Here is a 24557-nt window from a genome sequence, read left to right on the forward strand (position 1 = left end):
AGCGATTTAAGAATTTATATATAAAACAATATATAATATGATATCATATGTAAAATAAATATATAAAAAATATCTATTACAAATAAGATATTAGATCATAAATAAAAATTAAACAACATATATATTTAATTTATATTAAACATATACGAATATTTATAACTATGTATATGAAAATAAAACTTCGTTCGACATTGGAAAATACAAAAAAATGAAATTTATACAATTATAATCGGTCTAAACGGTCACATCTGAGTTCCTAACGTTTATACTGGTTTTTAGAACACTCGTCATGTATGTGTAAGCCAACGTGTCTTTTGTGGATATATTGCCGTGCCTTGCGTGTCTATGGACTATGATGGTATTGTGAAATATTAATAAAACGAGACTTGGAGGAAAAAAAGATTGAGTTCTCCCACGGCAGCCGTAATGGACAAGTCAAAATCATAGCAACAACAAGATCATGATGATGATGATGATCCTTTACTTCTCATAAACCTAACAAGTTCGTCAACATAACGAATATTCTCATCCATGTTCCCAAACAAATCCTTCATCACTTTAGCCTTAGCCCTTATCTCCTCGCCAGCATCATCAATCATCACCAACCTAATCGAGTCAGCGACCGAGTCAGAATCAAACGACCCATCTCTCTCATCTCTTGAAACCTCAACACCAAGTCCTTTCCCATGCAACAACCTCGTATTAAGTCCTTGCTCATTCAACACCGGAAAAAAGATTGGAACTTTACCAAACCCTAACCCTTCCACCACTGAGTTCCAACCACAATGTGTCAAGAACCCTCCTACTGACTCGTGACTAAGTATTTTCACTTGTGGAACCCAACCAACATGAACCATTCCACGTCCCTTGACTCGTGTTTTGAACCCATCTGGAATCTTTGGCTCGTTCCTTAGGACCCAAAAGAACGGTGTCTCTGACTTCTCTAACCCAAGAGCTAGCTCAGTTACTTCCTCATGACGAAGACTCGCTTCGGTGCCAAGTGACACGTAAACAACTGAATTAAGCCGTTGCTTGTCGAGCCACTTCTTTATACGAACCCATGTAGTATCAACGGCATCGTCGTCTTCAATAACCGGAGGCAAAAACCCGATTGGAAATACCGGTTTACGGTACAGGTCTTTTAGTAAACCAAACCATTCCGGTTCAAACTCCGGACAGCTACGGACAAAAACCGCATCGCTTTCGTCAATCGAGTAACCAAACCGAACTGAGTCAGAGACTCCGGTTACATCTTCCTCTGTCTTCTCAACGTATCTAGTAACTTCATGATAACGAAACACGATGTTTGACTTGAACGGGACCCACGGTGGCACCACCGTGAAATCTTCCGGCGTTGATCTAATTTCTTCAATCAAAGACGAAGACGGTCCCATGAAACAGAGAGTAGCTGCGTTAAAGAGACTAAAGAAAGCCTTAGAGATTCCAAGCTCGGCCGCAATAGAAGGAAGCCAGTGAGAAGCATAGTCGTATATGATCCAATCCGGAGAAGACCGTCGGAGAAACTCTTTCAACGGTGGCTGAAGAAGATCAAAAGCGGCTTTAAGAGACTGTTGCTTGTTGTAAGGAACGTCCATGGATGATTCTGAAGAAGGAGGCAAGCCTGAGATGGGAGGGAGAGGGAAAGAGACGAAGGTGATGGAGGAGGCGAGGTTTGATTGTAATTTAGGAAGTCTTTCGATGTTTCTTGGTGTTGATATGAAAGAGATCTTGTGACCCTTTTGAGCTAGTAACTTGGAGAGACGAAGAAAAGGAAGGAGATGACCCATAGCTAGCCATGGAAACATGGCTACGTGCATAACTTCTTCTCTCTTGTCGACCATTTTTGTTATTCTCTGCACATCTTCAATAAAGCATGGACATATCACATATATTATGGAATCCTAGTTACGTATCCACTACGTGATGTAGAAAGGAATATTCATGAAATAGATATTAGTTTAATTTTGTTTGTTGACCAAAAAAGAAAGAAAAAATCATACGTAATTTTATGTTATTTTAAACCTAAACCGCAAATTAGATTTCGTTAAGTTTATAACTATACTATCAAATTTATTCAAATTTATATGTATCATACATTCAGTCCTGCATGCATTACAACAAACCTTACCACAAATGATATGTTTTTCGTGGGAAGATATTCAAATTTTTAAAAATAGTTCCCAAGAGAAAAAAATGATATTGAAAACGAATAGCGTTGACGGACAGTTGGTAGATGAATTGTATAGTGTTAACCAAATAGTAACATGGATAAGTTAATAATGATGAAGGAGAAGAAGATAAAACTTAAAAGAGTGAAAATGAGGCCAACAAGAGAGATGTGAAAGAGACCGAATTGATTCATAGCACACTCCAGATTTGGGAAATGGGGGATGTCCCTCTCCCTCTCTCATCATCCATTCCCCACTTGTCTCCTCCCTATCTTTTTTTTCTCTCTGCATCACTAATCAAATCAGGTTTTAGAATAAATTCTACATATCCAATGACTATATAGCAAGTCACTTTAAAAAAAAAAAAAAATTTAAATTTTATGTCGTTGATACTGTATTCTAAAAAAACTTTCATAAAGTATTATATTTTTGTAATAGACGAAGTTTTGATCAAATACTATATTATAATATAGTTTGAACCCAAAAACTTTATTAAAAAAAAAAAAGAAGAGAGTGTGAACCCACAACAAAAAGACACGTATTTTGTTTTCTTCACTTGCAATTCCCAACTAGCGGCGCCGCTCTCTTTTCTTGCTTTCAAAGCTCATCTTCCTTCTTCCCTATCCTCTCATTTCTCTTTTTTTCTTTTTATAGAAAACAAAACCATTTCTTTTAATAATATTAAAAACAAATAAGCAAATACTTTTCCATTTTATACTTTATACACCATACCATTTCCCAAAGGGATTTACGAAAAGTCCCTCTCCTCTATCATCTCTTTATTCACCCCATACCAACAACCTCTACATCTTCTTCTTCTTCTTCCTCCTCTTTTATTTTCTTTTTAAATCATTTACACAAAAATCCAAAGACAAATCTGAAATCTCTAATAAACAAATCCATAAAATAAGAAAAACAAAGATGAAAGGTGAATACAGAGAGCAAAAGAGTAACGAAATGTTTTCCAAGCTTCCTCATCATCAACAACAACAGCAACAACAACAACAACAACACTCTCTTACCTCTCACTTCCACCTCTCCTCCACCGTAACCCCCACCGTCGATGACTCCTCCATCGAAGTGGTCCGACGTCCACGTGGCAGACCACCAGGTTCCAAAAACAAACCTAAACCACCCGTCTTCGTCACACGTGACACCGACCCTCCTATGAGTCCTTACATCCTCGAAGTTCCTTCAGGAAACGACGTCGTCGAAGCCATCAACCGTTTCTGCCGCCGTAAATCCATCGGAGTCTGCGTCCTTAGTGGCTCTGGCTCTGTAGCTAACGTCACTTTACGTCAGCCATCACCGGCAGCTCTTGGCTCTACCATAACTTTCCATGGAAAGTTTGATCTCCTCTCCGTCTCCGCAACGTTTCTCCCTCCTCCGCCTCGTACTTCCTTGTCTCCTCCCGTTTCTAACTTCTTCACCGTCTCTCTCGCTGGACCTCAAGGACAAATCATCGGAGGGTTCGTCGCTGGTCCACTTATTTCGGCAGGAACAGTTTACGTCATCGCCGCAAGTTTCAACAACCCTTCTTATCACCGGTTACCGGCGGAAGAAGAGCAAAAACACTCGGCGGGGACAGGGGAAAGAGAGGGACAATCTCCGCCGGTCTCTGGTGGCGGTGAAGAGTCAGGACAGATGGCGGGAAGTGGAGGAGAGTCGTGTGGGGTATCAATGTACAGTTGCCACATGGGTGGCTCTGATGTTATTTGGGCCCCTACAGCCAGAGCTCCACCGCCATACTAACCAATCCTTCTTTCACAAATCTCTTTCTTTCTTTTTTTGTTTTTTTTTGTTTTGTGTTAGGATGAATCAAGAAACTAGGGTTTTTTTTTTTTGCTTTTGATCATGAAGAATCGTTTGCTTTTTTATCTACTTAGATTTTATTTTTGTATCAGAATTGACATATCTTTCCACGGTGTAATCTCTCTCAAACCTTGGGTTTATGGTTTTCTTTAGCTTGTTGCGGAATTAATTTGATTTGACTCATATAAATATGCTTCCAAGTGTCTTCAATCATATTCTGGAGAAATTTAAATATTTATCTCTAATGATTGTTTTCATTTTAATACTCTTATTGTACAATTATGCTTCTTTATTGGATCTTCAAAGTGTGGTATAATTAATACGTAGCAATTAGCTATAACGTTTAAGAAAGCTGGCTATTCTTGTCTTCCACACCACATATTTGACTGCTTCTCAAGAAAGCGGGCTACTTTATCCTCTACTACACCATCAACCTTACAATTTTGGCGGCATTGACCATATACTTTTTGTTCCCATAACAGTTAAATACAAAAAGTAAAAAATGTACGAATCGTTCGTCATATCACAGGTTTGCACAATTGCTTTTCTTTCCAATTACTCGTATGTATTTATTAAAAAAATGTCATAGACTTAACCAAAAGGATAAACATGTTAATAAGATGCAAGTATGACTACTCCGTGAGAGAGCGCGAATTTGTTTTTGTGTTTATAAGTTCAAAAAAAGACAATAACTATCCAGATACGTGGTCAAAAAAAGACAATAACTATGCATATACGTGGTCGTGAAGCATTGATGGGATACTGTTTGGCTTTGTCTGAATGTGTCTTGATGTTTGGATTCATGTCCCTGGTCTCTCTCATATATCCAGAAGTTTCAAGACTATACAACTGCAATGTCTGCAAAAACACACATATCTATATATATAAACACATTCAATACCCACTTGTCTTTTCAGTGCCCTCTCGCTTTTTTTACATGGGGGTTTGGGTTTGAAACTTCAGGAAAGGAGAAAGAAACGTGAACTAAATTCGACAACCTTTTCTTTTTGGATGTCCATTTTCCTTTCCTTTTTTGACATCAGCCATATAAAATAATAATAAGTATATATTTTAATTTGACTCTATCAAGTATCTACTAAATATGTTTCAATTAGAATAGCACCAAAAATGATTAATTCCGATTATCCCAACCGGGGGGAACATAGTCCACGAAGGTAAATTTATGAAAACGAAGTCTAGTACTATCATCAGATATATAATTAAACCTTAGAGATTAAAACTACTGGAATGTAAAAAAAGCGCAAAAGAGTGGAATAAAATATCAATGATAACTCTTCTAAATAAGTCGAGGATGCAAGATAGTCGTTCGGATAAATGCTCTTGTTATCGAAAATTGTTGGATGAGTGTTACAAATAAGAATTCAACCCCTATTCATATCAAAATGAATCCGAAACGAATGGTAAGAAGAATTCAATCAAATGGTAATTCAGAATGAAAATCTAAAGTAAACTAAATGATCAAAATTAAATAAGGATGACTTAATACGTGTAATCCATAATGATCAAATTGATTGGGGAATATTAATGAATATAATCATAGTTGGTCCTTCAAAAAAAAAATCCAAAAATTCACCTCAAGCCTCCAAAGTTCCAAACCCATGTAGATGTCTCTCAACAAACCCAACCCACGAAACAAAAAGATAAAAATCTCAAAGCCCGACCCAATTTATTCGATAAGACAAGAAAACAAGTGTTATTATTTCTTCTGCTTTCTCAATTATGGTCTCTGTCCAAAAAGATTATACTATAGTAATAGTTTTGTGAAGCTTTTTTTAATAGCATAGCAATTCGTAGAAGAAAGAACAACCAAATGTCAAAAATCTTGTTTTAAAAACCAATTAGTTTCACGTCACAGCTCACACATAATAAAACAAAACTCCATTTTTTTTTTATAACGTGAAAAACAAAACAAAACAAAACAAAGGAAGAGAATTTGCGCGACAACAACGATCGATCAGTCGTCGTCTTCTCAGATCTTGTTCTTCAAAGGATTCTATGCCGCAAGAGCTTCGATTGTATCCTCTCTGAGGATTGGGTAATACCCAATACCATGGATAACAATAGCGAGCGCAAAGGAAAACGAATCGATAAGGATAATATTCGTGTCAAGCGGAAAACTTTGCAAGCTTTGCTCAATGATTGCCAGAGAGCCCTCGAGTTATTAAACTTAGCCGAAGTCAGTTCTGAAGACGATGAAGATGATAAAAGCACCGGCGAGGGAAGTGGGTCACAAGAGAGCAGGGGAGAAGTTTCTTCTTCCGATCGAGAAGATCCTGAAGCTGATGAAGTAAGTATATGCATCTCTCTGAAGAGGAATTGTGAGGAAAATTTGCTTCAAGCTTTAAAGTTCGGAACTTTTTGTTTATCAAATAAGTGTGCGTTGAATTTTGGTGAATGTGTATACATCAACATTTTATAATGATGCGTCATATGTTTGTAATGATACAATAATGTCATGACTTTCTTCTTCCTTGTTTCAGTTATATGATCTCATCAAATCCAGGGTTGAATGTGATGACTTCCTTGAAAAGATTGAGTCAGCCCAGGTTTCAGCGCCGCAACATCTTGCTGGTGAGGACTATAATGTTTTTTTTAAGCCTGTTTGCTCATTGGTTGTATAGATGATTGTGATTTCTGGTGTTTTAGAAGATAGTAGCTCTTGGGATGTAGTTAGTGAAGATGATCTTTGGGATGATGAAACCATGGCTCAAAGGGAAGAAGATTATGTCCTTGTTAGAGAAGAAGATATAGCAGAGGGCATTGCATGTTTCATGGCTACTTATTTACAATCACTTAAGCAGACAAAGGTATCTAAAGTCTTAACTTTCGTTATAATTTGTTCATTGTATATCAGCCTTTCATTTGAGTTTATACAAGTTGCCATCATTGTGCAGGACTTGACTCCTGAGCAGCTTCAGAAAGGTATTCTCGACTCTTCTGTCAACCTTCAAATGCTGTGTATCTCAATGATAAGTAGACATAATAGTTGGCTGTAACATAATAGCCACGTCACTGTTGCTAACACTCAAATTCAGAACAGATAGATCTTTAGAGGAAATACGGCATTGGACAGACTGGTAAAGGGCATTGATTGTTCTTGGGAATCGGTTTTGGGGTTTGAGAGGGCATAGGAAAGTAGGGGAGGCTCAAGGATTCATCCATAGATTATTCTGTGGTTAGATATGTGTTCTACAATTCAGTAAGAAATAGAGTTTACCGGTTCCAATCTTAAAACTCAACTAGGAAGCTTGTTATTGCGCTGACACAAACAAAGACCATTAAGTCGCCAAGTTATTTTCTTTGATGTTGATTATGTGTGAAGTTGATCAGTGGTGGCATATCAGATTAGTAGTAAAACTGTAACATTAGTGTTTGAATTGTAATGTAGCACTTAGCAGGATGTTCTCAGTGAAGAATAGAAAGGGGAAACTTCGGAAAGCCTGGGATGGAAGTAAGGTTGCTTACAACGTAGCGTCATGGAGCGCAACTGTTATAGGGTATAATATCATCTAGTCATCTTCTACATTGCAAAATCTAATAGTCCCATTGTTTATCGTTCTCACCAAGCATTTTTATTTTGTTCATTTCACCGACAGGATCTATCAAAACCCCGTGATCCTGAGGGTTGCATCAAAGGCCTTTTGGGCGTCATGTCATGTAATATCGAAGCTCGTTTGATTGACGATGACGCCTTCTCGAACACATCTCGCCTGTGTACTGTGATAACAGTTTAATTTGGGTTTCTCCATGATCTCTGTGAATACAACTTCATCATGTATAAAGAATGCCATATGTAATTCCGTTCTTTACTGCAATATTCTTTCTGCATCATCGTTTATATCCATTAAATGAGTAAATGCATGCTAGAATCACGTATTTTAGTAGACTACAGTTGTTATTCCAGGTTGATCTCACACTTGCACAATAAAACATAGTTAAAAGTTTAATACAGTTCATTAAATTGTTTATCAAAGAATACAAGTTTGGTATCAAACATATACAGAGTAAAACGCATAGATATATATGATATCTCACAAGAACAAAACAGCAACCCAAAAAAAGAAAAGAAAGACAATGCTTGTGGTAAAGTAACCCACCCCGTGTTTGTATCTAGTAAAGCCAAATGAAATCCTTAGTAGTTTGGTTATGGCTGACTTGTGTTTAGCTTCTAATCTTCTGGTCTCACACCCAAATCCTTCTTACCTCATTCATTTTTTTTGGCAGCAGCGACAGAATCACACAAGTCTAGCTTTCTCAAGGTTTCCATGGTGCTGGTGGAGGTGGTGGAGTAGGGAACAAAGGAGGAACAGCTGAGAAAATAGTGTTTTTGTCTATCTTACCGGTGGCTTCTTCTTCACCCGATAATGCCACAAGAGCTGCGACTAGACCAGCATTGCCTGCAAGAGTCGGTTCAGTGTAGTTGTAGTTCATACGGACATCACGGTACCCGTCGCGCTTGTCAGGACCAGCAACCATGGCTCCTTCAATCGTGTTTGGGTTTGGTTTCTTGCTGTCTCTCCATTTCCATCCTCCTTTGCAGTTATACTTGACTTTGTTCTTGGGTATCGAAGCTCCTCTGTGATGCACATGTCTTGGGTATTTTGTGCCAAAACCAACGACATAACTCATTTTCCGAGGGTTTTTACCCAGTATATAATCAATCTGCCAAAATACAGCAAGGCCGAGTTAAATCCAATTTAGATGTCAAAATAAAAAATGGAGTTTAAAAAGATCTTCGTACAATCTTGGTTAAAAGTGTCATTTTTGGATCTTATCCATTACTATATCTGAGATTACCATTTCTGTAAAGAGTAAAGGAAAAGAAGCAATACCTGGGATCTAGCAAAGTCACGTAGCACACTTGTCGAATAGAAATTAGGTCCACAGTACCATCCAGGAGTATCAGCAGCATCCAGATAATCACTGTATAGAGTCGCTAAGAAAGCTGCATTTACAGAATATTGCAGCGGCTGTGGAGCTCCATGATTCAACTCTATTAAACCTCCTGCACATACCAAAGATTTCATTTTAGATATCTGAAACAAGAACAAGCCCCACAGTTGGAGTTTTATTAGAGGCAGACATTAAAGCTGGAAGGTAACTAACCATTGGTTCTGTTAAATTTGTTGAAAATAGGCAAGTATGAGCACATGACTATGCTGGTCTGATTGTGGAAGGTCCTTAGAATTTCTTCATATGGATATCCAGGACTCAGAAACAACCTCAACCGGCTCAACAGCAACTAAAATCGCAAAAGGGATTCAAAAGAGTCAAGAGTAGTATGGTTAAGGCAAATGATCAAGAAGACATGAATATCTAAGAAACATAAACACAGCAGGTTGTTATGTGTGGACTGACCTGAGCACCAGCAAGCTTGTTGTCCCAGCTAAATACACCATAGTAAGGGCCACCCCAGAAGGCACCAGCATGCTTGGCCATAGTAGGTTGGGTGATTAGATTGAGATACGTTACATTTCCGGTAGCATAATACATCCAAGCACCACCCCAAATGAACTCATCCCAATACATACTTGAATTATAGAACTTGCTAGATTCCGCAGTGCCTGCACTATATCTCCCTCTCCTCGTCCTTCCAAACTGATACACCACCTTAGCACCATGGACAAGCTTTTTAGAATATTCCTTGTTATCCTTGAATACAATAGATGCTGAAGCCAGAGCAGCTGCCATCTCTGCAGCGAGATCCGAACATCCACCATTACAAGTAGTCACGGGCCTTTTATAGTCCATATCCTCAGGTCGCATCCAACAGTAATGGTCATTAGGATCTGTATTTCCATCATCAGTATTCCCTGATCCAACCTACATTAAACATGTAACGAGTGAACAAACAACTCAATATGAAAGATCTCCTACGAAGGTCATAAACAAGTACCTGTGACACAAGATCATCAATGGAATCAGCAGTACTATTGAAAGTCTTGAGAAAGTAATCAGTTCCCCATTTGATAAGCTCCTTAACATGAGTGAGCTCACCAGCAGCTTCGTATTTAGCACTATATTCAATAACACTCCAGCTCAACATAGTCATAGCATAAGCCATGGGGAAATTGAACTTGATAGCATCACCAGCATCATAATAACCTCCCACCAAATCTTTATAGAAGCTTCCTGTTTCACCTTTCCCATCTTGAAGCCCAGAATTACCTCTCCATGACACGTTATTATGCTTTGGCAATTTCCCAGCTACAACAATCAAAATCAGACTTAGATCTAAAACTCTATATCTAAATTTTATCAGATCTAAGTAGATTCTACACTTACATTTCTGAGCATTGAAGAACTTAAGAGCTTTGTGTAGAGCTATAGTATAATTATCCGGCGGCGGAGTCTTAGGATGATGACGCGGCACAGTTTTAACGATCAAGGTAATGAATCCGGCGAGTAACGCGGCGGCAACAAGAGTACCAACAGTCCAGACGAAGATCTTGCGGCTAACGATAATACAACCGAGATCGACGTACTTCTTCTTCTTCTGCTCCGTTGGACCAAGTAACCAACTCTGCTGCGTCTCATCTAGTGGACGTGAAAGAGCCGCACGATCCAAATCGTTTAAATTCCGACTACGATCATCGTCGGTGGCGGAATCTGCAGTGTTTATCTCCAATGGACCTCCCCATGGATCTCTTCCGTACATGATGATGCTCTCTGATAAAGCAGCAGAGAACAACAACAATGAATCAAAGGTTTGGGATCAGATCTGGAGAAGAGAAGAGAAGAGAGAAAGAAGTAAAAGTGTGTGGAAGTGAAGAAATGTGAAGCTAAAAAGCTCTCTCTAGTCAATAATGTACAAAGACTCTTTGAGAGATCTGGTTTTGGTTTTTTACTCTTTTTTTTTTTTCCTTTTTAAAACTCACTTCAATTATTTTGTTATTATATGTTTTGTTTGGTTTATTTGTACATGTTACGTTACAGCTAACTCTAATTTTGGAATAGTATATTTTTGGCCAACTATGATTGAGCGTTTTGGCCAACTTGTAATCTTGTGTATTTATTTTTCATACAATTAAAATTTGTCGGAGACATTAAAATATTATTTTTTATGCACCGTTTTTTCTAACAAAAAATTGCATATACTTTGTTTACTAGTAAAGCAATGGGCTAATGTCGGGTGGATGGAAAAAGACATCTCCGCTAATAAACTGTCGGTGGGATGATAATTTTATTTTATCCTTTATGATTATGGTGTTTTACACGTCATCATTTCTGGTGGGCTCTAAGTAATGACATAATTTTTAAAAAAAAATTATAACAAGGAAGGTTACTTAAATTCTACTTCTACTTGAAAATGATAGTCTACCACAAAATTTCACTTACATTTGTTAAAATTTAAAACTTATAAGATAAGTGTGTCCGACAAATTGATGGTAGATCAATGACCTAAAAAAAAATTACATCTTGTGGTCATTTTTACGACTCTAATCCCTCACAGAGTAAGTAAGGAGAATTATGAGAATCTAACTTTTAATTTGAAATTAAATACATTCGTAATTATAGAATCTAATCCCTCATATATATATGAATATATCTCTACTTTAAAAAATTCCGAAAATATATGGGCAGCTATGTAATTATAGGACTTATCAGCTTGCATTTAATTAATATTAAATGTCCAATGTAGAAACACCAACAAGTGTAGAACTAGAAACCATAGATGCTCATACATTTGATTTCTACTTTATACATCGAAAACTGAAAGATAAACATACACATATCAACCATAGCTGTTTCCATAGTACATACTGACAGAGATTACCTAAAATATATGCATCAATTTGTCTTCGAATTTCCTTCCATAATGTTCTTTGGCCTTGAAAGCATCGTTAGAGATCGAAACTGTGGCTGTTGAAGTGGAAAAGAGGATGATTCGCCGATCGCCAGATGCTATGTGACCGTATTTCTTTGGCTACGGTCGTCTGAAGAGTCGCTGGACCGCATACTATCACTCCAACATCCACACTCCCCCATTTCCCATTCAATGACTCAAATATCTCTGCAATTACAAAATAAAAATATTACATGAACCAATCAAAGATTTAACTTAACCGAATCGAGCCAAATATCTACACCAAAAGTCGGATTCAAGAACCGAACGAAACCGTGTCAAACCGTTCCGAATGATTTCAGTTTCTATAATTTTATAAATAAAAAAACGAGATAACTGGACTTGACACCGCTAATTTTGTAGTGTATACCTCTAAAGGCCGGTCTGGTGCCATAACGAATAGTGGTGTAATTCTGGACATCTTCTTCTATTGCCAAGCCCTTAAGCTCTGCTGCAGATGGATTATGGGTTTCTTCTCCATTCAAATCTACCTTGTCGTTGCCATTTGCTTCCACTTCACCGGTTTTGTGTTCCCAGCGATGCCAGAAAACAACCACAAGACCTCCAAAAATCAAGACACTTGCAACCATACAACCAACAAATAGAAGTCCCTTGTACCACCACGTTGTTATGTTGTATCTTTTTATGTAAAAGATGTCCAACAATGTGATCATTGAAATAAATCCAATGGTGGATATAATTAGATAGAGTCCAGACCATATGTTATCCCCTGTACCAACTAGTACCGACATAGAACATCCGTTGGTCCGTGGTAGCTTGACAGAAGGATGCACCACCTTGTGAACCATCCCATCTTCCTGTATAACCATGAAACATTAAAGAGTTCAACAAGCTTAGTAAGGCCTATTGCAGCTCCCAAAAGACTTATTTAAGACGTACCAAGCGAGGCTCGGATTGTCGAGTGATATATATGTGAATCTCAAGGTTTAGTTTCTTAGAGAAGAAAGGGCAAATGGAAGGTATGTCAATTGCTGAGAGCAGAGAGAGCTCGTCTGAGTTTTTAATGGCCCATACAACTAAAACCTTACTAGGTAAACAAGCTTTCCCATCTCTTTTACGGTGTAGGATATCGCTTAAGATGGCGAAAAAAGGCGTAATCCCGATTCCTCCTGCTACTAAGACCAGGTTCTCATACCTGCACCCGCAATAAATCTTTCTTGAGTTAAGCTAAAGCTTATGGCATTGAAAAAATTTCAAGTAGACGAAATGCATTACGCTAAATGGTATGGAGATTCATGGCCATAAGGTCCCTCCACACAAGTTGTGATTTTAGGATATGACTGAGGAGAAATGAGCTGATCTTGGTTCTCTGCCTCGTATAGATTTGACAACTGGTCTCTAAGCTTTGCAGTCCATCCACCAAGAACCTTTATGAGAACCGCAACATGATGGTTCCCATCTAGAGGGCTTGAAGAAACACTAAATGGATGCCATTGTAGCCAAGATAGTTCCCTCACTTGAAGAAAGATAAAGCTAAGCGCATTGTATCGCATATCTGATTTTTGCGGTATTGAAGAAGAAAAAAGTCAGTAAATGTTTTAGATTAGAGGTAGAAAACAGAGAATAAACAGAGTTGTTACTTGGTGGTTTTGAAAGGACTAGTTCAAGAGTTCCACAAGGTAAACTCTTTGCAGAGATTACATCAACAGTCCTTCTTGATTGGCAGAACCTCAAGAAGCGGTCTAGAATGAAAAGAAATATTCCTCCAGCAACTATACTAAACATGTAATCACCAACATGAAGTGCCAAGAACACAATAAAGACGATGTATAGTTGATGTGTGTAGAAGAAGAGCTCAAAGTAATTCTTTCTCACGGTGTGAAGCGATGTGACCCACATCAGTAAACCCGCCACTAGACTGATAACTCCGGGTAAGATAGCAATTCCGATAGCATTCCATGAAAATATCTGAGAGGAGTAAGTAGTTGATGATGATGAAACTTTACAATAGAAAATAAGAAGATAAAATTGTGACTTATAGAGTATAGACCTATCTTGAACCGATGATCGACACTATACTATAGTAGATAAACTAGGCTATACTATTATGTCAAGATTCAATGATGTTGTAGGATCTTACAAGCTCTAAAAGTTGACCTTGAATGATCCATCCAACAACATAACAGAGGCCATGTAAGGAGAAGAAAGCCATGGTGATATGACCAAGCCAAACATGATATCTTGTAGCATGTTCAAAAGGGATATCGATAAGACGGAGAAGAATGGAACCTCTCGAGATTGGAAGAAACAAAAAAACCATACACAACAATCCAATCATTCCTAAACGCAGACCCGTTACCTCCAACAGAAGAATACTGAAAATACACACACACAAAACTAATGATTGGAATGAGAAGGAAAAAGACAAAGATGGGAAAAAAAAAGGAAGAGTTTTAAGAACCTTCGATTCTTGGGAAGGACGTGGAAGCGTTCAAGAAGGTCAAGATTCCTCAAGGTATAAGCATAGATAGACCAAAGGAAAAAAACAGAGAAGACCATAATTCCAAGAAACTCAGCTGCAGAAACAACTCCAAATGGTCCATCCACAAGAACAGGGAATGTCCATAGCCTAAACCTCGGGAATTTCGATATCTTCTTCCTTCACAATCATCATGACACACACATTTATGCAAGAACAAAAATTGATACAACCAAAAGAATGCAATTGGGGATATTATTACACGTACTTAGTGAAGACCTTGTCTTCCCCGGAGATAATGAGATAGAGAGAAGCTAAGACAGAGATGACAAGAATCGGACAACTGAAAATCAAGAACATGGTTCCTGCAAATTTAGACAATTAAAGGATGAAATTAGTTACACTTTTTGGACATGTTTCCGTAGAAAGCAAAGCATCTGCTCGTTAATGTAACCTGTGGTGCCTAGGAAAGTCTTGGAGGAGACAAATGTGAGGAAATCATCACCGAGTTGTTCAGGGTACATCATCATAAGAAAAACAACCCAAGTCACAAAAATCATAGACATTACAACTTTCAATATCCATTTCAAAGATGAAGTAATCACAGATGATGATGATGATGAGTCCTTGGACAAAAGAGGGGTTTCATAATCATCCATCTTTATTTGAATTTCCACTTCTCAGTGTTGTGATGAGAAGTTGGCTCAGAAGCAGCATCGGCTTTTAAGGTGGCGTTACTAGAGATAAACTAATAAGATATTCTTAGAAGAGTCAAGTAAAATTTTCTGGACCATTGAGGTTTCTATCATTCTCATTTATGAAAGATTCCTTCGGACAACAATCCTAGTACACAATAAAAAAAACTATAAAAAAAAATGAGAGTGTCATTAACACGTGAGAGTAACGTACTTGGGAGAGAGTGTCACGTTAGGTTGATTTCAACCACAATTAAGGGTAAGGTGAGAGACTGAGAGTACTTACTACTTTAGTATAGATAAGATGGTTATTATGACGACTATGATGGTTATTGGATAAGCTTACATTACCTGAATCTGAACATATAGAATTTCAACATCATTCGGATTAGCTCGAAAGAAACATTATTCGGTTTCCGCGTTCAAGATCCAGCAGAGAGATAAATTTGCAAAGTTTCACTGTTAGATTGTTTCTGGTAAATGACACTATCTAACAATGTGTTACGTTAAACAAGAATAATCGACTATCATGAAGTTGTATCAATCTCGAACACACAAGTTATAATCAGTCCAAGGAAAAACTTAGATGTATATAGTCAAAAAAATTCTTCATTACACTTTTAAGTAACCGAAACAAAATCCAATAACAAATAAAAGTACCACTTAGACTTAGCTACGATTTACATGTCAACAAAAGAACACTAAGAAATTATAATTAAGTCTCATGAAGTTGTATGTGTAGACAAAAAAGAATTATAATCAGGCCTAGAGAGAGTAAAGTTTGATTTCAACCACACTTTAGGGAAGGTGAGAGTATTGACTATTGAGTATGGATAAGATGATTATAATGACGATTGTAATGGTTGTTGTACCATTATATTTATATATTAAGTTATTAACTCAAAAGAACTAAGAAATTGCTATCATGAAGTAGCATCAATCTCAAAAATTAGTTAAAGTTGTTTCCATAATACATACAGACTGTGATTATATAAATTATATGCATCGATAATATATCTTCGAATTTCCATAATGTTCTTTGGCCTTGAGAGCATCGTTAGAGATCGAAACTGTGGCTGTTGAAGTGGAAAAGAGGATGATTCGCCGATCGCCAGATGCTATGTGACCGTATTTCTTTGGCTACGGTCGTCTGAAGAGTCGCTGGACCGCATACTATCACTCCAACATCCACACTCCCCCATTTCCCATTCAATGACTCAAATATCTCTGCAATTACAAAATAAAAATATTACATGAACCAATCAAAGATTTAACTTAACCGAATCGAGCCAAATATCTACACCAAAAGTCGGATTCAAGAACCGAACGAAACCGTGTCAAACCGTTCCGAATGATTTCAGTTTCTATAATTTTATAAATAAAAAAACGAGATAACTGGACTTGACACCGCTAATTTTGTAGTGTATACCTCTAAAGGCCGGTCTGGTGCCATAACGAATAGTGGTGTAATTCTGGACATCTTCTTCTATTGCCAAGCCCTTAAGCTCTGCTGCAGATGGATTATGGGTTTCTTCTCCATTCAAATCTACCTTGTCGTTGCCATTTGCTTCCACTTCACCGGTTTTGTGTTCCCAGCGATGCCAGAAAACAACCACAAGACCTCCAAAAATCAACACACTTGCAACCATACAAACAACAAACAGAAGTCCCTTGTACCACCATGTTGTTATGTTGTACTTGTTTATGTAAAAGATGTCCACCAATGTGATCATTGCAATAAACCCAATGGTGGAGATAATTAGATAGAGTCCAGACCATATGTTATCCCCTGTACCAACTAAAACCGACATGGAACATCCGTTGGTCCATGGTGTTTTGACAGAAGGATGCACCACCTTGTGAACCATCCCATCTTCCTGTATAACCATGGAACATTGAAGAGTTCAAAAACTAAGTAAGGCCTATTGCAGCTCCCAAAAGAGTTATGTAAGACTTACCAAGCAAGGCTCGGATTGTCGAGTGACATATATGTGAATCTCAAGGTTTAGTTTCTTAGAGAAGAAATGGCAAATGGAAGGTATGTCAATTGCTGAGAGCAGAGAGAGCTCGTCTGAGTTTTTAATGGCCCATACAACTAAAACCTTACCAGGTAAACAATCTTTCCCATCTCTTTTACGGTGTAGGATATCGCTTAAGATGGCAAAAAAAGGCGTAATCCCGATTCCTCCTGCTACTAATACCAGGTTCTCATACCTGCACTCGCAAATAAAGCTTTCTTGAGTAAAGCTAAAGCTTACTGTATTGAAACAATTCATGTAGACGAAATGCATTACGCTAAGTGGTATGGAGATTCATGGCCATAAGGTCCCTCCACACAAGTTGTGATTTTGGGATATGACTCAGGAGAAATAAGCTGGTCTTGATTTTCTGCCTCATATAGAGTTGACAATTGATCCCTAAGCTTTGCAGTCCATCCACCAAGAACTTTTATAAGAACCGCAACATGATGGTTCCCATCTAGAGGACTTGATGAAACACTGAAAGGATGCCACTGTAACCAAGACAGTTCCTTCACTTGAAGAAAGATAAAGCTAAGCGCGTTGTATCGCATATCTGGTAGAATAAGAGAGGAAAATGGTCAGTAAATGCTCTAGATTGGAGGTAGAGGACTCTCATCTACAGAGAAAAAACAGAGCTGTTACTTGGTGGTTTTGAAAGGACAAGTTCAAGAGTTCCACAAGGTAAACTCTTTGCAGAGATAACATCAACAGTCCTTCTTGATTGGTAGAACCTCAAGAAGCGGTCTAGAATGAAGAGAAAGATTCCTCCAGCAACTATACTGAATAAGTAGTCACCAACATGAAGTGCCAAGAAGACGACAAAGACAATGTATAGTTGATGTGTGTAGAAGAAGAGCTCAAAGTAATTCTTTCTCACGGTGTGAAGCGATGTGACCCACATGAGTAAACCAGCCACTAGACTGATAACTCCGGGTAAAACAGCGATTCCAGTAGCTTTCCATTCAAATAACTGAGAGGAAAAAGTAGAAATGACATTGCGGGTTTCCATCTCAAAACCAATTGGTATCGACACTATACTTATATATCAGATCAACTAGGATGATGTTGCAAGAATCTTACAAGCTCTAAAAGTTGACCTTGAATGGTCCATCCAACAACATAACAGAGGCCATGTAAAGAGAAGAAAGTCATGGTGATATGACCAAGCCAAACATGGTATCTTGTAGCATGCTCGAAAGGGATATCAATAAGCCGGAGAAGAATAGAGCCTCTCGAGATTGGAAGAAACAAAAACACCATACACAACAATCCAATCATCCCAAAACGCAGACCCGTTAACTCCAACAGAAAAATACTGTTCACACACACACACACAAACAAAAAACCAATGATTGGAATGAAACAAAAAGCTAAGATGGGATAAAGAAGAAAATGAGTTTAAGAACCTTCTGTTATTGGGAAGCACGTGGAAGTAGTCAAGAACGTTGAGATTCCTCAAGGTATAAGCATAGATAGCCCAAAGGAAAAAAACAGAGAAGACCATAATTCCAAGAAACTCAGCTGCAGAAACAACTCCAAATGGTCCATCCACAAGAACAGGAAATGTCCATAGCCTAAACCTCGGGAATTTCGTTATCTTCTTCCTTCACAATCACGGAAACACACATATATTATTAATATGCTTAATTATTGTAAGCAACACAATCAAATCAATAGAATAGTTAAAAGAAATCTCAACCGTACGTACTTAGTGAAAACCGTCTCTTCCCCTGAGATTATCAGATAGAGAGAAGCCAAGATGGCGATGACAAGAATCGGACCACTGAAAATTAAGAACATGCTTCCTACAATTTAAGATAATCAGAGAGTGAAATTAGCAATGCTTTTGGAAAATTTCGGAGAAAACGAAGCAAGTGATGGTACCTGTGAGGCCAAAGAGAGTGTTGGAGGAGATTGCTCTCCAGTTTGTGAGGATTTGATCACCGAGTGATCCAGGATACATCATAAGGAACACAACCCAAGTCACAAAAATCACAGACATTACAACTTTCAATATCCATTTCAAAGATGAAACCACCACAGATGATGATGATGATGATGATGATGATGATGATGATAAGTCCTTGGACAAAAGAGGGGTTTCATGATCATCCATGTTGTTTTTTGAATTTCTTCTACTGCTTAGTGTTGTGATGAGAGCTGGCTCAGAAGCAGCATCGGCTTTTAAGGAGGCGTTACTAGCTAGAGATAAATTAAGAAGAAGATATTCTTAGGAGGAGAGTAAAAGGAAGAAAATTTCTGGACCAGTGGGGTTTCTATCGGTCTCATTAATAAAAAATATTCTTTTAAACATTAATCCTAGTACACAATTTTTTTAAAAAATTATTTTTTTTTTTAAAAAGGAGAGGGTCATTAACACGTGAGAGTAACGTACTTGAGAGAGACTGTCACGTTGTTTGATTTCGACCACAATTTGAGGGTAAGGTGAGAGTCTGAGAGTAATTAGTACGTAATATAGATAAGAGATTGTTTTTATGACGACTATGACGGTTGTTGGATTCTCGTCTTGTCATTCCTAGACGACTATAGAGTAATTGCGGATTCTCATCCCTTGTCATTTCTAATACGTTTGTGCTATGGCTTTTTATCGAAAGACTGGATAGTCCGAATCTCTCATGTGTATAGGGAAGCTAATCATCTTGCCGATGGATTAACGAACTATGCTTTCTCTTTACTCCTATGTTTGCATTTGTTGGAGTCTAGGCCCGATGTTGTTAGTTCTATTTTGTTAGATGATGTAGCGGGGGTTTCGTACCCGAGACATGTCCAAGTGTAATTTTTTAATTTTCTTTTAATAAAACGGGAGACGCAGTCTCCCTCATTCTACCAAAAAAAAAATGACGGTTGTTGGATTAGCTACATTACTTGAATCTGGAAAAAAACCCAGTTATCTACTGCGACAACGTTGGAGCAACATTTCTTTGCGCTAACCCGGTTTTTCATTCGCGAATGAAACACATTGCCATCGACTATCACTTCATCAGAGGCTACATTCAATAAGACATCTTCCGAGTCGCTCACGTTAACACCAAATATCAACTCGGGGACATTCTCACACAAACCACCAGGACCGAACAGTGCAAGGAGAAACAATTGATTGTGACCCCTAAAAAATTGGAAATTTTTTCTTTACAAAAAGGGTCCCCAATTATTTATTTCTTTTAAATTGGCCCTCAATTTTTTTTTCCCTTAAAAAATTTTTACGCCCCCAAAAATTCAGGGCGGGCCCTACAAACCACTCACAAGGACAAGATTTGTTGAACTAAAGAACAAGATTAGAGTGGCAGCTCCCCCTCCATCTTGAGGAAGCGTGTAAAGGAAAATCCAAGATCACTTCATTACTACTATGATGTTCCGTATCTCTGTATATGGAAACCATTGTAAATGCTTAACCCTAGTAACTCTCCCTTGTACAAGTATATATATGTGTATACTCTTTGTCAATAATAACATACAACACTTATATGAATCGCATAGGATTGAGATGAACGAAGCTTAGAGACGACACAAGATGGATTTGCGAAGAAGATTGAAGCAGAACTGAATGAGAATCGAATAAATTTTTCCAAGAAAATTAAGTGATTTTTCGAGAAAGTTAGGGATCGAGAAAAGTTTGATGAAATCTTTTAGCTATGATACCATTTTACTAAACAACCAAAATAACTTTCATTCTCATTACTTAGGGAAAATATACATGGGGCGGTTTATATACATACTCAAACTTGGGCTAAACCGAAACCCTTAACTGAAAATAGAAATGCAATCTACTAAACTTGTTTATAGTAATACCAGTGTACAATGACCAATGAACCTAGACACTATATAGGATAGATAGATCAATAGTGTCTCTCTTTTTATTTTATTTTATTTTAGGATAGACGTGATTAGAAGCACGCAACGAAGTTTAGCCAAAAAAAGTAAAGAAAAACGGTTGATAATCATTCTAAAGAAAGAATATAAGACAACGTATATATGTGTTTTAAAATAAACACTAGGTTATTTTATAACTAATATGGGAGTATTGGTCAAAATAAATATCAAATCAAATCAAATCATCATCAATGTTGCAATTACTATGTCAAGCTGGTAAATGCTTGTGCTGATTTTTTCGTCCACGGATGACTTTATACCATGTCACTGCATAATCGATGACCATGATGCTACTCCACAAGTCTCTTTCTTATTGGGGAAAACAAATTATCTCGTATCATGTCTTATGTTTCCCTCGCTAGTTTCACTTCTTCAGCAACAGCTAATATGTGTTCCTTCCCTACCTCTTTGAATTGAAACCTTCTTCAAATCCCATTATTAGCTGTATCCCACGTTTATCTTATTAAAATCGACATGATTTGTTCAAATTCTACTCTTTGTAAACTTTCTTGTCTACATGTTTTGAAAGCCAGGCAGTTTTCTTTTATTTATTTAACTTGTGTACACCACTTGCTTTTTCATAGATCATTTTTTGATACAATTAAAAGCAAAGGAAGTGAGAAGAGATTCTTTGTAGATTTGACGATGAGTTCAAGAATTAGAACCTGTATGCTCCTGATCTTGTTTTTCTTCCAAAAATGTTATGTTTCTGCACTCACTAATGTTTTCGACGGTACGTATATAGATGATGGTTAGGGTTTTTCTGATATAAGAATTTCTAAATCATTGAATTATTTATAACCTAGTGCAGCTTCTGCTTTAAGAGGTATGAAGAATGAATGGACCAGGTCTCCGAAAGGTTGGGAAGGCTCTGACCCTTGCGGAACCAATTGGGTTGGAATTACATGTACCAATGACCGCGTCGTGTCAATGTAACAACTTTTATTTTTTATTTTTCCAGCTTCTTCCATTTAATTCTTTGCAGAGTTCTAACGATATGATGTTGGTTGCAGATCACTAGTTAACCACAATTTGGAAGGAACGCTTTCTGAGTATATTTTAGCCTTGTCAGAATTGGAAATCTTGTAAGTCTTTTTCTTCATCTTCCCATACAAGAAATGGATGTTGTTCTCATCATATGATCCAATGTTTTAGAGATTTATCATTCAATATTGGATTGACTGGACCACTTCCATCCAACATTGGTGACCTTAAGAAGTTAAAGAATTTGTAAGCAAACATTATCATGCATGACCCATTTGTAACATCCTTTTTCTATTGCATATCTTAAACTAACTATCTTTCACTCTCCAGGATCCTTGTGGGATGTGGTCTTAGTGGTCAAATCCCTGATTCTATAGGATCTCTAGAACAAATTATAAATCTGTAAGATTTTGTTGCTTCAAGTTATTATAAATAGTCTATTTTTCAATTGTAGTCTAAATAACCATTAAATCATCTTCAATGTATTTTTCTATTTTTATTTATTTTAAAATAGAGTAAAGTTTCTCTCTAATATATTACTTTCTTTCTTACTCTAAAATAGTTGGCCGAGTTGAAATTCGAGAGTGTCTCTGCCAATGGAGTTACTCTAAATATAAAGCAATCCTATTATTTACTCTATTTTAGAGATATATATATATATATATATATATAGAGTGTGGTTGGAACTTGGAAATGCCCTATGTAATTAATTTGTGTTTCCTCCATACAGCTCTTTGAATTTAAATAAATTTAGTGGAACAATCCCGGCATCCATTGGACGGTTGTCAAAACTAGATTGGTTCGATATAGCTGAGAATCAGATTGAAGGAGAGCTTCCAATATCTAATGGGACTTCTTCACCTGGACTTGACATGCTTACTCAAACTCAGCACTTGTACATAATCCAATTTTTTCCATTTATTGTTATATAATCACTTTTTTTTTTCATACTAACTAATCTCGAACTCACATTCACTTTCTCATGCAGTCATTTTGGGAAAAATAAGCTTTCGGGCCATATCCCAGAAAAGCTCTTCAACTCAAACATGAGTTTGATACATGTGTAAGTTTCATGGCCCACTAGCGAAAGCTAAAGATTTTGCACCACTTGAGAGTAGTAACTATATAAGTGATTGCATGGTTTGTTGTTTTTCGACAGACTATTCAATAATAACCAATTCACAGGCAAAATCCCAGAAAGCCTCAGCCTCGTTACAACGTTGTTAGTCTTGTAAGTAGTAAAAGATTGTTACAAAAAGGCTTATTCATCCGATCCCTAACAATTTTAATCTCATATAATGTTATTTCTTTTGTTAAAGACGCCTTGACACGAATCGATTAAGTGGAGATATTCCTCCAAGTCTTAATAATCTCACAAGTCTCAACCAACTGTAAGTGTACCTTTTGTTGTGTATTTGTAATATTATAAGCGAAATGAGGTAAGTAAGTTGAATTCATTTCAGGCACTTGTGCAACAACAAATTTACAGGCAGTCTTCCAAATTTAGCCAGTTTGACCGATCTCGACGAAATGCAAGTTTTCAATATTTATCATCCTCGTTTGCTGCTCATTTTACCATTAATATTACTATTTTTAAACTATCATTACTAGCCAAACTAATGCCATGATGTTATTTTTTTGTAACAGAGATGTGAGCAATAACACTTTGGAATTCTCACTCGTTCCATCATGGATCGTTTCATTACGCAACCTGACATCAATGTATGAACCTCTCTGATCTCAGTCTCCCTCACTCTCTCTCTAAATATATATGGATGTGCATTCTTACAAAGAAGAAATGGTCTTCTACTTGGCAGAAGGATGGAAGGGATCCAACTCATAGGTCCAGTGCCGATTTCCTTCTTCAGTCTTATTCGATTGCAATCTGTGTGAGTAAAAACAGTATTACATGAAACTTTGACTGGAATTAATCGACTTGTGAAATTTTTACTGATTGAGATGCCTCACTTTTTTACTTACGCAGTAACCTTAAGCGGAATTGGATAAACGGAACCTTGGACTTTGGTACCAACTATAGCAAACAGTTGGAGTTAGTTAGTTTAAGATACAATAACATAACTGGTTATAAACAAGCAGCTAATGAACACATCAAAGTAATGTATGTATATTTGTCACAAATCATGCAATATGACTTCTTTGTTCGATCTATTGGTTATCTGTGTTGCTGTATATCTACAGATTGGCAAATAATCCAGTGTGTGGGGAGGTAGGGAACAAGCCGAGTTTCTGCTCAGCAATCAAACACAGTTCATCATTTTCTACCCTCCAAACAATCAAAGATCTATTTAAGAAGTTTATTTATAATGTGGACTCTGTGGCCGTTTAGAAACATAAGAGAAAACGCAAGTTGATGAGGGAGCAGAAGCTCAAATGTATGATATTTTCATTGACCAGATGAAGGATGGACAAATGGATGAAATCAGGCTAAACATAAGAAAGAGAGCTCAGGACATCCAAATATTATCACTAGAAATAATTTATTATGTTGTAAATGTAAATCATGTTTAAATATTTATCATGCATGTTGAAGGTTGTTTTCGGGTTTTCCTTATGTGTGTTGGGTTGTTTTTCTTGTTTTTATTTTAATTGAATTTCCTCTGTATATAGTGGCTCATTTTCTTAACATGAAATAAAAAAAATGTGTTCATGAAATTAGAA

General features: G+C 37.2%; 7 protein-coding genes, 1 non-coding gene and 2 pseudogenes across 16 annotated transcripts; 5 read left to right on the top strand and 5 right to left on the bottom strand.

Moving 5' to 3' along the window:
- Positions 1-145: 145 nt before the first annotated feature.
- On the bottom strand, positions 146-2095 carry AT5G49690 (UDP-Glycosyltransferase superfamily protein). The gene has a single exon (NM_124347.3). It carries the CDS (start codon positions 1839-1841, stop codon positions 459-461), a length of 1383 nt encoding a protein of 460 aa, NP_199780.1. The 5' UTR covers positions 1842-2095; the 3' UTR covers positions 146-458.
- On the bottom strand, positions 2029-2998 carry AT5G00615. Of its 2 annotated transcripts, NR_144199.1 has the most exons (3): positions 2901-2998; positions 2694-2812; positions 2029-2461 (listed from the first exon to the last, which is right to left on the bottom strand). It is a non-coding gene; the product is annotated as an uncharacterized misc_RNA (transcript). The 2 variants fall into 2 exon arrangements; NR_144200.1 differs by having other exon boundaries at positions 2694-2998.
- AT5G49700 (Putative AT-hook DNA-binding family protein) lies at positions 2650-4291 on the top strand. Its single transcript, NM_124348.2, has one exon. It carries the CDS (start codon positions 3090-3092, stop codon positions 3918-3920), a length of 831 nt encoding a protein of 276 aa, NP_199781.1. The 5' UTR covers positions 2650-3089; the 3' UTR covers positions 3921-4291.
- A 1502-nt stretch (positions 4292-5793) lies between these two features.
- On the top strand, positions 5794-7910 carry AT5G49710 (RING finger protein). Of its 3 annotated transcripts, none has more exons than NM_203188.3 (6): positions 5794-6288; positions 6482-6572; positions 6648-6808; positions 6896-6923; positions 7390-7498; positions 7598-7905. In NM_203188.3, the coding sequence occupies exons 1-6, from the start codon at positions 6052-6054 to the stop codon at positions 7677-7679; spliced, it is 708 nt and encodes a 235-aa protein (NP_974917.1). In that variant the 5' UTR covers positions 5794-6051; the 3' UTR covers positions 7680-7905. The 3 variants fall into 3 exon arrangements, with proteins under 3 accessions (NP_974917.1, NP_199782.3, NP_974916.1); NM_124349.4 differs by having other exon boundaries at positions 5901-6288; positions 6651-6808; positions 7598-7844; NM_203187.3 differs by having other exon boundaries at positions 5901-6288; positions 6896-7498; positions 7598-7910.
- Positions 7882-10959, bottom strand: GH9A1 (glycosyl hydrolase 9A1). The gene is made up of 6 exons (NM_124350.3): positions 10287-10959; positions 9898-10208; positions 9360-9824; positions 9108-9243; positions 8834-9006; positions 7882-8663 (listed from the first exon to the last, which is right to left on the bottom strand). Exons 1-6 carry the CDS (start codon positions 10657-10659, stop codon positions 8256-8258), a joined length of 1866 nt encoding a protein of 621 aa, NP_199783.1. The 5' UTR covers positions 10660-10959; the 3' UTR covers positions 7882-8255.
- Positions 10960-11527: 568 nt separating this feature from the next.
- Positions 11528-15086, bottom strand: FRO6 (ferric reduction oxidase 6). Of its 2 annotated transcripts, NM_124351.4 has the most exons (9): positions 14742-15086; positions 14556-14652; positions 14270-14467; positions 13949-14183; positions 13449-13776; positions 13084-13363; positions 12748-13003; positions 12218-12665; positions 11528-12015 (listed from the first exon to the last, which is right to left on the bottom strand). In NM_124351.4, the coding sequence occupies exons 1-9, from the start codon at positions 14944-14946 to the stop codon at positions 11846-11848; spliced, it is 2217 nt and encodes a 738-aa protein (NP_199784.2). In that variant the 5' UTR covers positions 14947-15086; the 3' UTR covers positions 11528-11845. The 2 variants fall into 2 exon arrangements, with proteins under 2 accessions (NP_199784.2, NP_001332517.1); NM_001344852.1 differs by having other exon boundaries at positions 12218-13003.
- A 706-nt stretch (positions 15087-15792) lies between these two features.
- On the bottom strand, positions 15793-19268 carry FRO7 (ferric reduction oxidase 7). Of its 3 annotated transcripts, NM_124352.4 has the most exons (9): positions 18888-19268; positions 18712-18808; positions 18410-18607; positions 18084-18318; positions 17646-17973; positions 17277-17556; positions 16941-17196; positions 16412-16859; positions 15793-16209 (listed from the first exon to the last, which is right to left on the bottom strand). In NM_124352.4, exons 1-9 carry the CDS (start codon positions 19117-19119, stop codon positions 16040-16042), a joined length of 2244 nt encoding a protein of 747 aa, NP_199785.2. In that variant the 5' UTR covers positions 19120-19268; the 3' UTR covers positions 15793-16039. The 3 variants fall into 3 exon arrangements, with proteins under 3 accessions (NP_199785.2, NP_001331052.1, NP_001331053.1); NM_001344853.1 differs by having other exon boundaries at positions 16412-17196; NM_001344854.1 differs by having other exon boundaries at positions 15831-16859; positions 18888-19221.
- A 288-nt stretch (positions 19269-19556) lies between these two features.
- Positions 19557-19797, top strand: AT5G49743 (annotated as a pseudogene; the record flags this gene model as incomplete). Its single annotated transcript has 1 exon — positions 19557-19797.
- Positions 19798-19830: 33 nt separating this feature from the next.
- AT5G49746 lies at positions 19831-20150 on the top strand (annotated as a pseudogene; the record flags this gene model as incomplete). Its single annotated transcript has 1 exon — positions 19831-20150.
- A 1218-nt stretch (positions 20151-21368) lies between these two features.
- Positions 21369-24225, top strand: AT5G49750 (Leucine-rich repeat (LRR) family protein; the record flags this gene model as incomplete). Its single annotated transcript, NM_124353.2, has 14 exons — positions 21369-21627; positions 21706-21826; positions 21908-21979; positions 22050-22124; positions 22209-22280; positions 22609-22773; positions 22867-22941; positions 23038-23109; positions 23198-23269; positions 23342-23410; positions 23526-23600; positions 23696-23767; positions 23863-23997; positions 24078-24225. The coding sequence occupies 14 exons, from the start codon at positions 21369-21371 to the stop codon at positions 24223-24225; spliced, it is 1482 nt and encodes a 493-aa protein (NP_199786.2).
- Positions 24226-24557: the final 332 nt, after the last annotated feature.

This window comes from Arabidopsis thaliana, chromosome 5 (genome assembly GCF_000001735.4).
Source record: "Arabidopsis thaliana chromosome 5, partial sequence".
Taxonomy (NCBI): Eukaryota; Viridiplantae; Streptophyta; class Magnoliopsida; order Brassicales; family Brassicaceae; genus Arabidopsis; species Arabidopsis thaliana.